The sequence below is a fragment of the Diorhabda sublineata genome, chromosome 1, assembly GCF_026230105.1.
Source record: "Diorhabda sublineata isolate icDioSubl1.1 chromosome 1, icDioSubl1.1, whole genome shotgun sequence".
Lineage (NCBI taxonomy): Eukaryota > Metazoa > Arthropoda > Insecta > Coleoptera > Chrysomelidae > Diorhabda > Diorhabda sublineata.
This window is the reverse complement of record NC_079474.1, coordinates 35,537,664-35,554,399: the sequence shown is the minus strand read 5'-3', so window position 1 is coordinate 35,554,399 and position 16,736 is coordinate 35,537,664. Positions and strand designations below refer to the sequence as shown.

Below are 16,736 nucleotides of genomic sequence, written 5' to 3'. Positions count from 1 at the left end.
ATTAGTAAAGGCTATAAATATGTTGAAAAACTACATTTGAGTTTATAAATAATATTTAGAAGTTACGAAAACAAAGTATTATATATCACAATAATTTTTTTTTATTGGCTTATTTTAATGTTATAATTTTATAAAAAAAAATGTCTGCCACCATAGGTCTGATACAAATAACAATAATTAATTAATTAACATTTTTTCCTTCTCATGTAAATCACATGAACCAAGCAAAAGTCGTCAATGCTGAATATTTGAATCCATGTGGTAGTAGGCACCCATCACTACGACTACTACACTTACTTTAATTTATTTCCCTCACATGTTAATTAAAAAATTCAATTTTTTTAAAATTACGATATTTTATGTAATACTTAAAATAATTGTTCAGAAATGAGAGGTTGTCGGTTTAAAGATTAAAAAAATAAACATTTCAGAATGAATTTTTCTTTATACTTAAATTAATACAATACACTAAAAAAATTTTAAATGTTTGTATAAACAATAGGTTTAAAATATTAGTTGTATTTATTACTATAATATTCTTGTACAAAAAATATTGAATACTAATATGGTGCAATTAAATTATGTTCAAAATAATCTTAAAATATTAATTCTTCGGAAATTGATTCATCGGAACTTTCCACATAATTATCCAGATCTCGATTATCACGCGGCGAAATTTCTTCATCATCATCTGAGTTTTCGTTTCCATCATTATCATGACTTTCAGTTTCTTGTGAAATATCATCAATTTGGATAGGTGTTGCATCCCCAACAAACCATCGAGGTTTCAAATGACCTTCCATAAACCAACCACACTCCTCCGGATTTAGTTTAATACAATCTGCATCAGTCGCATTCAACCACATGCAGTTGACGAATATCGTACGCAAAACCTTTTGTTTCAGTGATTTCCAGCATGGTGGTATTAGCGTAGAATCAAAAGTTTTAATTTTTCTTAAAAATTTATCACTAGTGTCAATAACCGCATAAGCTTTCTGAAATAGTTATGTTCCTTTCCCGCACGCGACTGCAGTTGTCCCGAACGACGCGGAGCGGAGTTCGGGCAAGCGGTCAAGTACGGGAAAGACATTTTACGCATGAGTTAGGAACATGATTTTTTCTACGACCGTATATACAAAAAAGTATACCAACCCATTTTTCTAAAATTATTTTATTCCAACAAACATAATAATATACAAAACTTCAACTAAAAACTACTAGTTATTATAAATATTAATATTGAAAACACAATTTGTTGTATTATTGTAAGAATTGCCGGGCCAGTGGAGTTGCCGTCGATGAGGATGGCAAAGGTTGCAGGTCGCATAAAGATGACGGTGACGGCAACGGTTTTAAGTCATTTGGCAGGTAACAGCTCGGAATTAGTTTCATTTGCAGCCTTCAAAATGGCTTCGGGAAGTTCTTCGTCGGATGAATCCATTAATATTATTGTATCGAATTCGGTTTAATTTAGAAGAGAATTGTTCTTATTCGGTCACTTCCAAGACGTTTTGCACAACTTTGACGTTTTAGTAACAATTACATGGTTATATAAAAAATATCTGTATTATTTTATATTTTCAAAAAATTAAGAATGCTACAAAGAGCTAGAAAAGGTTTAAATTTTATTTGATGGACTATTTCATAAATATTTATTTACCTGTAGTAACAATAGTTATAATCTCAGAAGTAAAAAACTATCTAATAAGGTCAAAATTTGCATAATTTTACTTTCCCGCACTAGTGCGGAAAAGTGACTCTTTCAAAACTAAAATGCGTGCGGGAAAGTGGGTTAAAACGCACGGTCGTAGAAAAAATTAATTATGTATCGAGCTTCATCAACATTAATAACATTTTTTACTCCATACATTAAACATGTACATTCGTGCGTAGCTTCCATCTTATTATCATTGAAAATATCCACATCATCTGTTAGTGACGCGAATAATTCTAATTTTTAGAGAAAAGTTTGATAGGCCGAACTTTATTGCAAAAAGCTGCAGTGTAATCACAGCCTGTATAAGCTTTGGTAGTTATGTGTTTTTGTTTACAACTACATGCACTTGATTTAGAGGTGCATGCGCAACTACATTGTTGTATCTTTGTCTCTAGCAAGAAAAGTTAAATGGTTTCTCTCTCTCATTCAAATATTTTTCTTTCAAATTATGACATTTTATTTTTATTTATTATAAAGGCTACAGATGATTTCAAGGCAACTGCCACTTACAGATATATTCTATTTTTATTTAATTTTCTAAATGTGCTCACAAATTTTAATTAACATGTGAGGGAAATAAATTAAAGTAAGTGTAGTAGTCGTAGTGATGGGTGCCTACTACCACATGGGTTCAAATATTCAGCATTGACGACTTTTGCTTGGTTCATGTGATTTACATGAGATAGAAAAAATGTTAATTAATTAATTATTGTTATTTGTATCAGACCTACGGTGGCAGACATTTTTTTTATAAAATTATAACATTAAAATAAGCCTATAAAAAAATTATTATATCTAATTAACAGATTATGGTATATTTTACTATTCTCGGATCTTAGACTAAATGGCGTTATGCCAAGTGCCAAAGACTTATCCGAACAAAACTTTTCAAGTCCAAACATTTTCTGACAAGGTCACTCAATTCAAGTCAGTATGCAAATTCGTTCGGTGACCAGGAAAGTAAGTTAATCGAACATCATTCGCTATTTCCTATTACAGTAGTGCCAACATAGTAAACGCTATTTATAATGTAAAAGGAGTTTCCCGTCAAAGGGAAGGTTTGTATTAATTTCTATGTAGTTTCAATGCGTCTACAGAATATTTCATAAAACTTTACCTAAAATTTGACGTTTGAATACCTTGTTAATATCGTTAAAGTATTAGTATATAATTTTGATTTTCGCTATGTCATCATAATAATAAGTCAAAATCAGTCATTTTTTCATTTCATTGGCGTAAGCACCTGTAGCGGTTGGTCTTCGAAGAGTTAATCAAGTATTGATGCACTTAATGTTATCTACGTTTCATTGGCGAAACCATGAATTATTATCTGTCGTACCGTATTTACAAATTTCCTAATCACTAAACAATCTTTTAAATTATCTGGAATAATATATTTGATGTAAGCTGTAAGAAATATCTCTCTTGCCGTTCTTTTTTACTTTTTAACATGTCAAATATCACTTCAAGTTATCATGATAAGGGTTCAAAGATGTCAAAACTTATACGTTCACCCTCTTCATCAATTGAAATTGATTTCTGTGACGTGGTCGTATCATTCTAACGATCTTCTTCAAGAGACTTGAAAACTTCGATTCTGACTCTCAAATTCCGTTTTTATGAACTGAATCTGTAAAATGTAATTTATTGGTTTCTAGTTTTCAATATAGTTATTTCAACGCCGATAACATGAATATTATTTGAATTGGATAATTGTATGGAGCATAAATTGAGACTCAATTATTTCGGGAAATTAATTCAACAAAATATTTTTTTTTAAATTTTATATTCGAAATAGTCCTTGAATTTTAGTCGTTTTACTTCTTTCGCGTTATTTAGTGTAGCTGGTACGGTTAGGATCTTTATTTAGACACCATATACACAATATATCTTGGGTGTAGACACGTAAAAGGGAACCTAATAGTTCATAAAGTATGTCAAGTTTATTTTAAAAATACACGTTTAGTCTACAAGTTGACAAAGTAAAGTACAAACGTAGAGGATACAAAGAAACACAAACGAAACAGGAAATTTTGCATTCAAATTAAAACCCATATCCATTTTTAACTAACTGAAATATGGAATTTCTAAAATAATGGTGATACTTTCCATCTCCTAACAAGGAAAGATTTGTTAATTTATTCAAATATAAATGGAATTTTGACGAAATTTCATCAGATCTGAAGAAACGTTTAGCAACGCCGTTATTACATTGTTACTATATTATAATAAAAGTTTGTAGTATGAATTGTGGACTAAAAAGGTTTATTGAGTCTCCGAAATAATTTCAAACCATTTTGTTTTTAGAGCTTCAACTGAAATATGCATTTTTGACAACTAATCAATATGTATGAACTTTTCGATAGCAAACAACGTGATTCAGTTTGCGACTAAAGGAAATGGAAACGTGAAAAAAAAATTAGAATAGGTATCACAAAAATGTCATATCTATAGCATAAAAAAAATAAAAACCCATCAACGATGATTTTTTGTCGCGATTCGATTTAAACGTTATTACGAATTAAACATTCACATTCCATTGAAAATAATTGTACCTTAAACAAATTATATTGTATTAAAAACGTATGATATGTAATCTTAAATTATTATACAACACGTTCAGAAAGTTATTATTTATATCCATTTTTTACCTACCTATATAGATAACATTGGTATAATATTTCTTCTGCCTGATCGGATTATTTGTTTTTCATATTTACGTGAATTTTTCATATACGTTTTGAAGAATTTCTCGCTGAATCTTTTCTTATTATTATTCGAGACGTCTTCCGAGTTACCTTACACATTCTTTCCTAAGTGATATGAACTCTAAAATAGAAATGGCATTCCACTCCGTCATACATATCCAACGAAAGATGTTTCTTGAAAAGTGGCAAAGACGTTAGACGTACCAAAACTGATTATACTATTACATAAGGAGTTATTACATCTTATAAGTAGTTCCTTGTATGTAATTATTTCACTTAAGCTATTGCAGCAACATTTGAAAAGTTTACTACTAATAGAACTGAGCTTAAAAATATGTAGAATATAATAGAATTTAATCACTTAAAAAAGGCCCTATGATATGCAAAAATTGATATATTATGTAAAAATCGTTATGTTTTGTAAATGATAATAAAAAGTATTTGTCTTAGAATGAATTACATCAATTTTGATCTCAAATTTTTAGTCCGTGAGGCAACCTCATGGAATTACACTGTATAATGGATATTTTATGTTATAGCTAGAATGAATTTTCTACTCTGTTACCTCATATCTATTGAAAATTTAATTAATTTTCCATATACACACAAAAACATCGTACTACATGTTTGTGTTCAAATGATGTATTTTCATTTTTGATTCACCGTAGGCGATATATTTGAATGGGTTCATACCAATTAGCGAAAATCTTTTTAATATATGTCATGTACTCTAACAAGGAATTTAATTAATGTATTTTCTAATATAATTAGTTTAAATATTGAGGTTATATAAGTGCCGGATTAAGATTTATAAGGCCCGGGGCTAAAATAATGACGGGTCCTCCTTAAGGAATTCGGAAATCCGGAAAAATTCACAAAATAATATCAATACTTTAGATTTGTGGTATCAACACATGAAAAAATACAGAATGATTTCCAAATGATGGGGCCCCCCCAAGCCCCCAGCTTAATCCTGCCCTGGGTTATATTTTTTATACGCATTTAAGATATCATATAATTTTGATTTGATTCCGAAACCCCACCGATTATTATATCGACTGTGAATAGAAATTTTTCATGAAAAATTTGTGGCGTATGCAACTGACAAGCGATAATACATCAATGTCGGAACGATACGTAGTAAAGTTGATTTTGAATATATTTATTTTTCCTAACAATGATTAACTTTGAAACATTTACTTTCTAAAATATGTAATCTAATAGGTGACTGTACGTACCTATATTGACTACTGAATGTATTTGATTAATATTTTTGATTTCGTTTATGGAAGTTTCAAAAATTTTATGAAAATAATGACGTATTCATTTAATCCAATTTGCTCCATAAAAAATTATAAGCCAATCAATTATTTTTAAAGCTATTAACACGGATCAAAACACGCGAACATATTTTTTTATTTAGAATATTTTATGCTCTACACAATCGAGGTCGTATAACGTAAAATTTTGCCTTGGTAGGTATCGTAAGTAGGACAAGGTTAATAATTCGGTAAATGGGCTTTGGAGAAGGTTCTGCTGATTTTGTAAAACATTAATGATTGTTGAAATTTTGGATATTAGATAGATAGCGCACAATTTTGTCTAAATTCAATCAATCATTTATTCAAATGATAAGAAAAAACTCGATTTATGTTCAGATCTAAACTATAATTTTGATAATTTTAGTTTCAATGTGGGCTTATGCGATTTAGTATAAAGAAATAATGTGAATGAAATTATTTAAATGCATGTTCGTAAACGATATTTTTCGAAATGCCGATCGAATGTGACCTATAATATCGTATAGATAAATGAAATGTTGCATGTTATCTTCAATAATATATAATATTACATTATCCTGTCATGGAATATATTTCGACGATACGTAGTATCGATAAAATGTTTAAATAAAAGTTCAAGACTTATCATATAGACCAATGTTTTTCGGGGGGCCGCCAACTGAAAGAAAAAGGCAAGGAACACAATAAGAATACAATTTTAGTGAGAAGCGTGGGCTTGTTTATTTTTCGAAAGTTTATCAAATCGTGGTGTTATTTTTGAAACGTTAATAATCAAATCATTTTGTAATTGCAGTCTATTTCTCTTTTTAGTCTTAATGGCACTAATAATTTTAGAGTTTCCCTTGTTAGCTCTGAATAATCGTGTTTTCTTTTCATCCAAAACACGTCGACACTTTGGGAATAAAATTCCATTTCAAGCATGCCATCAGCAGCTAAATCTAGAAGAGATTATTTCATATTTGTGGTGACATCAGCCAGATCTATTGACTTGTCCAAAAACGGGTTTAAAATCCATCAACGCTCATTGTCAGTTTCAGAGTGCAAGTATGGAAAGTATGTCAAAAGTTTCTCTTCTAAATTATACAAACTCTGTATCAGGCAAGGATGTGAGCCCTTACTACAAGACTTTGGTTTGATGCGTTATCTTCAACAATCTTCTGAACACATGGAAAAGACTCAAATATATTGTTTTGCAGAGAGGATGATGACCACAAACGAAGTTTTACATGAAATTCTTCGACTTTATCTTTAGCTGTTAAAATATTTTCTTCTCGACCTTGGAGGTGCTTGCTCAAATTATTAAAGTGGCTAAAAAGATCTGCCAAAAATTCCAAGCCAAATAGGGTCACAAAGACGATTAGCATATTCAGATTTTGAATCTTGTAAGAACATTAACAATTCTGCTCTCAGTTCTAGAACTCTTGTGAATACCTTTCGTTTGGATAGCCACCTGGCCTCTGCGTGATAAAGGAGATTTTGATGAAGAGAGCCCATATCTTCACAAACAATTCTAAATAGCCGGGTTTGCAAGGCTTCACCTTTGATAGAATTCACAATTTTTATTACCTCCTTGAGCACGTCATTTAAATCAGAAGGTACTACCTTAGCAGCTAGAGTCTGTCGATGAAGAAAACTGTGTGTCCAGGATATGTTTGGCATTATCGATTTTAATTTCGCAAATAGTCCGCTATTTTTGCCAGTCATAGCTTTAACGCCATCGCTACAAATAGCGATACATTTTTTCCAATCAATATCGTAGTCGCAAGTGCTTTCTAAAAACATATCGTACAAACACTGGCCAGAAGTGTTTGCAGGAAGTGCTTTGCAAAATAATATTTCTTCCATGGTACTCTTGTCTGTTTGGAAGCGCACAAATACTACAAATTGAGCACAATCTGAAACATCAGTAGATTCGTCAAACGGCATAGCAAAATGTTGGCCGTTCTTTAATTTTTCGATTACTTATTCTTGAATATCATTGGTCATATAATTTATTCTGCGTGAAATTGTATCATCAGAAAGTGGTACGTTTTTCAACTTGTTTGCATCCTGCTTATTGACCATAATTTACTTAACAAGATTTTCGGCAATTGTATGTGGTTTCCCTGCTTTAGCAACTCGATACGCGACTTTGTAGCTACCTAACAATGCTGACTCCTTGACACTGGATGCCTGAAAATAAACAAAACAATATAAAAGTGAATAGTCAATAAAAATTAAGCACGCGGAGCCTTTGCACACCAAAATTAAGTATAATAAAAAGTTTTATGCAAACAACAAAGAAATAAACATCACAAAACATAAACAATTAGAAAAACAATATTTTATTACCTGAATCATAGTATTTTGCTGCTGACTAAGAGCTTTCAACTTCCGTTCAAAAGATTCCAACGGCTTATCAGCTTTTTTTTGATGCTTGGTTGTGAGATGCCGTATAAGCTTTGATCGTTTCATACTCTCACGTGATAAAACATCGCCGCAAATTACACATTTTAGGGGGGTTTATGGTTTATGACTGTGAACCCGTATTTCAAATACTGTCATCGTAATGTTTATTATTTTTTTTTCGGGTTTGATTCCCAACCACCGTTATTGACACTCGTACCAGATGTTGATGGTTGCGATCTCTTGAGAAATTTACCCATCGAAGTGTTGACTGCGCTTAACTGAGTGAAATGAGAGTTGAAACAAAAGAACATTGCGGGTGGTGCACGTGGGGCACTTCCTGTTGCCGCAACAACAATACGGTGTGGCAACGTCGTCGTCGCAGTTTGGCTCGTAGCTTTACCAACTTACCTTGTACCTACTTTCAACTATCGCGGCTTGTAGAGTAGATCTGAATATATATAGATAAATGTATCAAAATAGAAAAAAATCATTAATGTAGTCTTTTAATTAAATTACACTAGCTTTTACCTGCGGCTTCGCTCGAATCCATTAAATAAGTATCAGAAATCATTATAATAGAAAAGAACGAACTCTGTAGCTATGTTAGAACCTGAGATATAGATCTTTGAATGTAGAAAAATTGCCAAAAACGTACAAAAATCCATAACTCCACATTGAATGTCCGCGCCTAGCTCCTCTCCAACTCAACCGATTTAAGTATGTAAAAACTCAAAAGAAAGAAGGTGTTTCAGCGAGTGTTCTTGAATTAAAACGAACTCTGTAGCTGTATCAGAACCTGAGATATAGATCTTTGAATGTAGAAAAATTGCCAAAAACCTATAAAAATCCATAACTCCACATTGAATGTCTGCGCCTATCTCCTCTCCAACTCAACCGATTCAAGTATTCAAAAACTCAAAAGAAAGAAGGTGTTTCAGCGAGTGTTCTTAAACCAAAACGAACTCTGTAGCTATATTAGAACCTGAGATATAGATCTTTTAATGTAGAAAAATTGCCAAAAACCTACAAAAAACCATAACTCCACATTGAATGTCCGCGCCTAGCTCCTCTCCAACTCAACCGATTCAAGTATTCAAAAACTCAAAAGAAAGAAGGTGTTTCAGCGAGTGTTCTTAAATTAAAACGAACTCTGTAGCTATATCAGAACCTCAGATATAGATCTTAGAATGTAGAAAAATAGCCAAAAATCTAAAAAAATCCATAACTCCACATTGAATGTCCGCGCCTAGCTCCTCTCCAACTCAACCGATTCAAGTATTCAAAAACTCAAAAGAAAGAAGGTGTTTCAGCGAGTGTTCTTAAACCAAAACGAACTCTGTAGCTATATTAGAACCTGAGATATAGATCTTTTAATGTAGAAAAATTGCCAAAAACCTACAAAAAACCATAACTCCACATTGAATGTCCGCGCCTAGCTTCTCCCCAACTCAACCGATTCAAGTATTCAAAAACTCAAAAGAAAGAAGGTGTTTCAGCGAGTGTTCTTAAATTAAAACGAACTCTGTAGCTGTATCAGAACCTGAGATATAGATCTTTGAATGTAGAAAAATAGCCAAAAATCTAAAAAAATCCATAACTCCACATTGAATGTCCGCGCCTAGCTCCTCTCCAACTCAACCGATTCAAGTATTCAAAAACTCAAAAGAAAGAAGGTGTTTCAGCGAGTGTTCTTAAATTAAAACGAACTCTGTAGCTATATCAGAACCTCAGATATAGATCTTTGAATGTAGAAAAATAGCCAAAAATCTAAAAAAATCCATAACTCCACATTGAATGTCGCGTCTAGCTCCTCTCCAACTCAACCGATTTAAGTGTTCAAAACTCAAAAGAAAGAAGGTGTTTCAGCGAGTGTTCTTTAACCAAAACGAACTCTGTAGCTATATTAGAACTTGAGATATAGATCTTTTAATGTAGAAAAATTGCCAAAAACCTACAAAAAACCATAACTCCACATTGAATGTCCGCGCCTAGCTCCTCCCCAACTCAACCGATTCAAGTATTCAAAAACTCAAAAGAAAGAAGGTGTTTCAGCGAGTGTTCTTGAATTAAAACGAACTCTGTAGCTGTATCAGAACCTGAGATATAGATCTTTGAATGTAGAAATATAGCCAAAAATCTAAAAAAATCCATAGCTCCACATTGAATGTCCGCGCCTAGCTCCTCTCCAACTCAACCGATTTAAGTGTTCAAAACTCAAAAGAAAGAAGGTGTTTCAGCGAGTGTTCTTTAACCAAAACGAACTCTGTAGATATATTAGAGCCTGAGATATAGATCTATGAATGTAGAAAAATAGCCAAAAATCTAAAAAAATCCATAACTCCACATTGAATGTCGCGCCTAGCTCCTCTCCAACTCAACCGATTTAAGTGTTCAAAACTCAAAAGAAAGAAGGTGTTTCAGCGAGTGTTTTTAAACCAAAACGAAGTCTCTATCTTGAATAGTACCTGAGATATTGAGGATAGAACGTGTGTATGTGAAAAACTCCCATAAGTAATGTACAGGGGGAAATCGCATTTGAGTATAACTTGAGAATGGTGAAAATTAGATGAAATCCGATGGTTGATGTATTGATGCATCAATATCTCTTATTGAAAAAAAAAAATTAAGTAAATCGGTTGGGTAGAACGCCTGAACGGACTCGGAATTGAAATCATCAATTTTTTTAATATATAAGAATTTTTCAACTTGTAAATGGGTCGCGAAATCAATAAAATTGAAAAATACTGATATAGACTACATATTTAATATTCGAAACAATGGAGAAAAATAACATTATTTCAGTTATAATACAACACGTGAAGACAACCGGAAGAGACTATTAATACAATTACAATGAAAACAGTTGGGATGTACAAAAAAGTTTTTAAAGGACAAAATACGATAAGTTATCATAAAATATTGTATTGGAAGTATTAATTTCACTGTAATAATGAATATAAATACAAGTAAAATCTCTTTACTCAAATCACATACTGGAGAATTTCATCTAAATATTTAACATTGATAATCAAGTATCTTTCATATATGAAATTTTTGATCAATTCCTTTAGCTATCTCATTATAATTGCATATACTCAAAGTCATATTCGTAGAGATAAGAATATCACTGTCTTTTGGATTAAGAATATTTTCAAATTTTGTTCAATCTTGGTCGAAAAAATCCAAGTAAAAGTTGTTATATTGTTAAAATGTTTCTTGTTGTTGTTTGAATATTTCCCAATTCTATCAATCATATATAATCAACTAAAAACTTCTTTTTAACTTATTGAAGCTGCTATATTGCTTTCATTGAAATAATATCTGATATTCTTTTATAAAATCAATTGTTCACATCGTGGAAAGAGCCACAATAAAAAAATATTATATAATATTTATCAGAATGTTTACGTTACTTCTAACAATTGACGGGCTTATCGTTGTGGCAGAATCGATTGTTGTAAATAATAAAAGATTATCGACAATAGGAGATAATAGGTAGTTGTGTGATAGACAGGAAAGAAACTTTCCAATCAATTATTCTCATATTTAGCTGAAAATAAATGGTTACTGAAAAATCAATAACAAAAATTAAAACAAGTAATTTGTGGCTTGTCCTTATACTTCTACTACTAAATTCAATTAAATAAGTGCCTATAATATTCCGTTTCAGCTACTCAAGTATGAATAATTAGTTTAAAAACCGAAATTAGTTGTTAAACGAAAGATGCAAAAATACGAATACCTACAAAAACTTATTTTATGGAATGAAGATTTAAATCATTATCAGGTTTAATAAACTCGATTAACGAAAACTAACTGAATTTTTATTCTTAAATTCCAATTAAGCAAAAAGAACACTCTCTATCATGAAAGATTTAGAATACTTACACAATAAAGCTGCCTTCTACAGCGAGAGAGAAAAGCTCGCAGATGCATTAGCTTTTCATCAACAATGATAGTATTTTCAAAGGGAATTAAATTTAACGTTTTCTACTTCACAGTTGATGTATTGACTCTTGTGAAACGTTTGACTAAATTAATCCATACCGTTGATGTTAGTGAGAATAAATTCCAGCTCGTATTAAATATTAAATATGGAAACTAGTTAAGACTCACTTGTTTAAAAGTTTTAATAAATATTATTAATGAAATTGCGGCAACTCGTTTCACTATCCTACAAAAGCACTTGTACTCTAATTTAAATGAAGAATTTCGAAATTGAAAGTTTTTCTGTTAAAAAGTCGAAATGGAAGGGTTATTACAAATTTCAGTTCATTTCATCGAGAACTAGCGTTGTCGGGGTGAACGTAGAAGTAATTAAATTAAACAAATTAAAACTGAAAACGGAATTAAAGCAAACAAATGATATGTTGTCGGTTGGTAACGTTATTAGATGAGCCCCCCAGGGATTTTCAGTAAACAACTATAAGTGAAAACGATGAATTATAAAGCCAGGAACCGTCTGTACTATATTTTTGTACACGTTAAAATAATGCGGGATATAAACGGTTGTAGGTTTCTTGGATATCACATTCATGCAGCCTTTATTTAAGATATCAAGATTTTGATGTCTCAAGAAATAGAGTTGTAATCACAATATAAGTAATCAGATATTCGATACTGACAATTCTTTAAAATTTGGCGGAGGAGTACAGTGTTTTAAAATTACGGTGGTTGTAAATCGCATCCGCCAAAAGGTTAAATTCTAAATAAACTAAATACACAAGTAAAACTATTCTGCTGCCTAAAGTAATCTAACCATAAGAGACACGTCATTTGACTATTATTTGAAAATAGCATCATAACAGCATTAATCTTAATACACGTGCTTGAATACTAGATTTCTTGGATTGCTAATTGCTACTTATTCAACAAACATCCTAATATAGAAAAATTTCCATAAAAAACACGTGATTCCATCTCGACACATATTTTTTTTATCCAACTTTCTTGATATCCTGAGAAGTAGAACGAAACCAGGATTGGACTTACTCGATAACGATAACTGGTACAGATAAATTTTGCGAGGGAAAAAGTTCTGCTAATCAAAAGGAATGTTTCTGAGAGCAAGTTCGTCATTAAATTATTAATAAGTTCATATAAATGTTTCTTTTGTAAATAACTTTTAATCTTCGAAATTTCTATTTTTGACGTGGAGAGTAAATGAAAAATATTTATGACAGTCCACTCAACATCTAGGCAGTTATAATCAATCACAAACGTGGATAAAATTTTTAGTTTAGAAAATCCTTTCAAATATATTTTGTTATTTAATTAATTCTTAATTGATTGTATACAAGGTGACTCATTATACAAATACATAAATATACATTATACATTACCCATCCCTTTCATCGTTATCATTCATATACTAAATTCTTTGTTTATTTCACAGTGATATTTTATGACTCAAGTCCCTTTCTGTTACGGATATCTGGGTATTGGGGAGTCCAATAATACTCAGGTTACGTTTTATCAGACCGAAAACTTGTTAGTAAACAGCCGTTCATCAATTTTATTATCTGCAAACTTATACCAATAAAAAAACTTCAATGGCCGAAAGAATTTTTATTTTCGACATAGTTATACCAATAATATTTAGTACTTATGTATAGTTACAGATATAGATATGCATAATTTATGTCACTCACAATTTCAATAACATAATTGCCAAATTGATTAGTAGATATTAAAATATAATCAAAACGATGAATAAAAAGTACAAAATAAGATGGAATAGATTCTGATCTGAGTAAGAAAATATGAATTTAAGTTCCAAAGCAAATAAAATTTATCTACTTCAGAAATGTCTTTTTAATCTGTGCGCGATTTTGAAGTATTTGAAATGAAAATATATAAACAGAGTTGAATAACATTAGTCTCGTATTAATTGAAAATATGTTCTCTCTTACGCTTTCTCTGTGATATTTTTGATATTACGAATGGAATGAAAACTTTTCAGTCCCTAAATCAAATTACGAAGTTGTTAGTATTGCTGTTCGTGGTTTTGCAATTAACAATGCTGAACGCCCGTTTTACAACGAAAATTAGTTACAAAAAGCTACGGTCTTTCACACCATGATATCTAGGGAATACTCAGGGACGGTTTACATCCCCAAGGAATACTCTGTTCATTTACATACAGAAAATAAAATTATTTGGAGACATCAATTTTTCAATTATACTGTTCATAAGAGATATTTTTGTGTTGGTGAAGTTATTTGAATTATAGCCTAGTGGTAAAACTCAAATATTTGATTTTAGGATCGTTACTTCGCATAAAATGTATCCTATATGAAATATCAACTTCATATTATGATTAAGCCATTTTATCAAAGGCACTTGGTAAACTACAAAAAAATAATTTGGCTAAAAATAGGGTTTAGGTGTGATAGAACTGATTCTGTGTCTGTTGTTGAGGAATTGGTTTAAGATAGAGGGAGGTATGTGTATATATATATATTCAATTGCCAAATTAGGTACTTAAGTTCACGTTTTGTTAGCTTTAATTAGAAAACGGCGGCTGCTGACATTGTCCCACAAGTTCGTTGTTAAAAGATATCGTCTCTTAGAAACTGAATACAATCTTCAATGTTTTCTATATCGGGTTAAATTGAAATATTTGTACAAGGAAGGGTGAATGGGGCGTTGAATAGAAAAAAAGAGTCTGGTGAATATAAGAGATTCTGCGTCGCAAATCTCCGTTTAATGAAAGTATGATGGCAAAAAAGGAAAATAGGGTTACTTATAAGCACTTAGAAGCATGTACAAAAATTAATAATGTCAAAAATCACATCCTAAATACAAAAATTAATATTGTAAGCGTTTCTCAGTCTCGCTATTTGAAAATTTACAATTTTTTCCCGTAAAAATAACATGTAAATGCTTACTTATGTTTAAAAATTAAACTTTTGCCTTAATGGTCTTCAATCATGTAGGATTACAATGGGAATCCTGGAATTTCATATAAGAAACTTAGTCTTTTATTCTTGAACAATAACATTCATTCGTTGCAATAGACTCGACGAATTATTCCAAACAACGTTACAAACTGAATACGAGATGGCGAATTTATTTTCTGAAAAGCACACGAAGTGAAAGATTTACATGGTTTTTATTCTAAAAACGAGCAGAGGCAACGCGTAATGCATTTTTGTTCTGCTTATGATGCAGAAATTCCGTTTTACTGTTTCTATGCAATCGTGTAGAAGAATTTGGTGATTATTTTCTGTTAAAATCTTTATTATAGGGAAATTTTCGCTGAAGTTGAATTATATTATTACACAAATCAAAATTTATTTATTCCTTTTTGAAGGAACATTTTTTATGTTCAAACTGCTACTAGGTACTAAGAGCAACATGAAATGGTCATGCATAGAACAAAATCAAATGAAGCAATTGACAAATACTGAAAATCTAATATTGGATACGAAGTTTATCTGTTTGTCTTGTATATAATCGTACAATATTTCAATAGTATTATTTTTTTGCAGTACATACGATTGCCACGATGCTCCGAGCACGCGCCATTCATTCTTCTTCTCATTTTTCTATGTATGTCGTTCAAATTGGGCGGCGGAAAACGATCATCTTTTCAATCAGCCAAAATCGGAAACGGTGATTATAAAGACGACAGTAATGTCTTGCATATCGGCGGTATTTTTCCGATCGCTGGAGAGGGCGGTTGGCAGGGCGGCCAGGCGTGTATGCCGGCCGCCCATCTCGCCCTCGAAGACGTCAACGCAAGAAAAGATTTACTGCCCGGGTATGTGCTTAAGCTGCATAGCAACGATAGTGAGGTAAGTTAATTTTCGAAATAAACGAAACATTGCTAGATGTATACCGCATTAAAAACGATCTGACATTGACATTTCACATTAAAGTTACTCCGTATATTCAAATATAGATTGCATTAACATAAAATTATCACGATCGTTATTATTTTCCATTGGTAAACAAATCTGGTCTGGATAAAGCGGCTCGGCTCTCATCTTGTCGTGCAGTGAGTTATTGGAAACGCCAATTAGGTCTAATTTTATAGTCCTTCGTCTATAGGCCGTTAGGTCGGATGGGCCATTAGCCAAGTCGAACGTGAATTTAAATTTCCGAGTGAAGTGATCGAAGGCCGTTTATAAATATAAAGAGGTTAAACGTGTGAGGATAATCGGATCAGTTCAGACATCCTTGTATGTATGAGGGGCTTCTTTAAATCGTTCCACGAGAACCGTGTTTGGTCATATAATTGAAATTTGTGTTCATCATAGTGTGAAAATATAGTTGTCGAGATTTTCGACCGAAGATGTCAAAGAGCTTTGAATGTATATAAAGTAATGAATTTTGTACGTTGTTTAAATATTATTTCTATTCTTTATTCCCATCAAATAATTACCTTTCTTTAATCCGGATATTTTCTACAATGAAATCGTCACGAGGAAGTTTTTCGTGTCACCGATCGACCTTTGAACATATACACAACCCTTTTAATGAGAACAAGCTCTAGGGATTTGGACCATCACGGACTGTAACAACTCGCAGACGATAAGGCGTATCTTCAACCCACACTAACAACCTCGTCGATATTATGAACATGGTCAAAGGGAAACTTATTCTAGAGGGTAACGC

The 16,736-nt window shown here is 31.8% G+C and overlaps 1 protein-coding gene across 2 annotated transcripts in view; it reads left to right on the top strand.

Moving 5' to 3' along the window:
* The window catches only part of LOC130449223 (gamma-aminobutyric acid type B receptor subunit 1), a 108,144-nt gene that overhangs the window by 37,802 nt on the left and 53,606 nt on the right, over positions 1-16,736 (top strand). For both annotated transcript variants that reach the window (XM_056786917.1, XM_056786910.1), the window contains exon 2: positions 15,608-15,913. In XM_056786917.1, the coding sequence (XP_056642895.1) occupies positions 15,608-15,913 (306 nt within the window). The remainder of the gene's footprint in view (positions 1-15,607; positions 15,914-16,736) is intronic.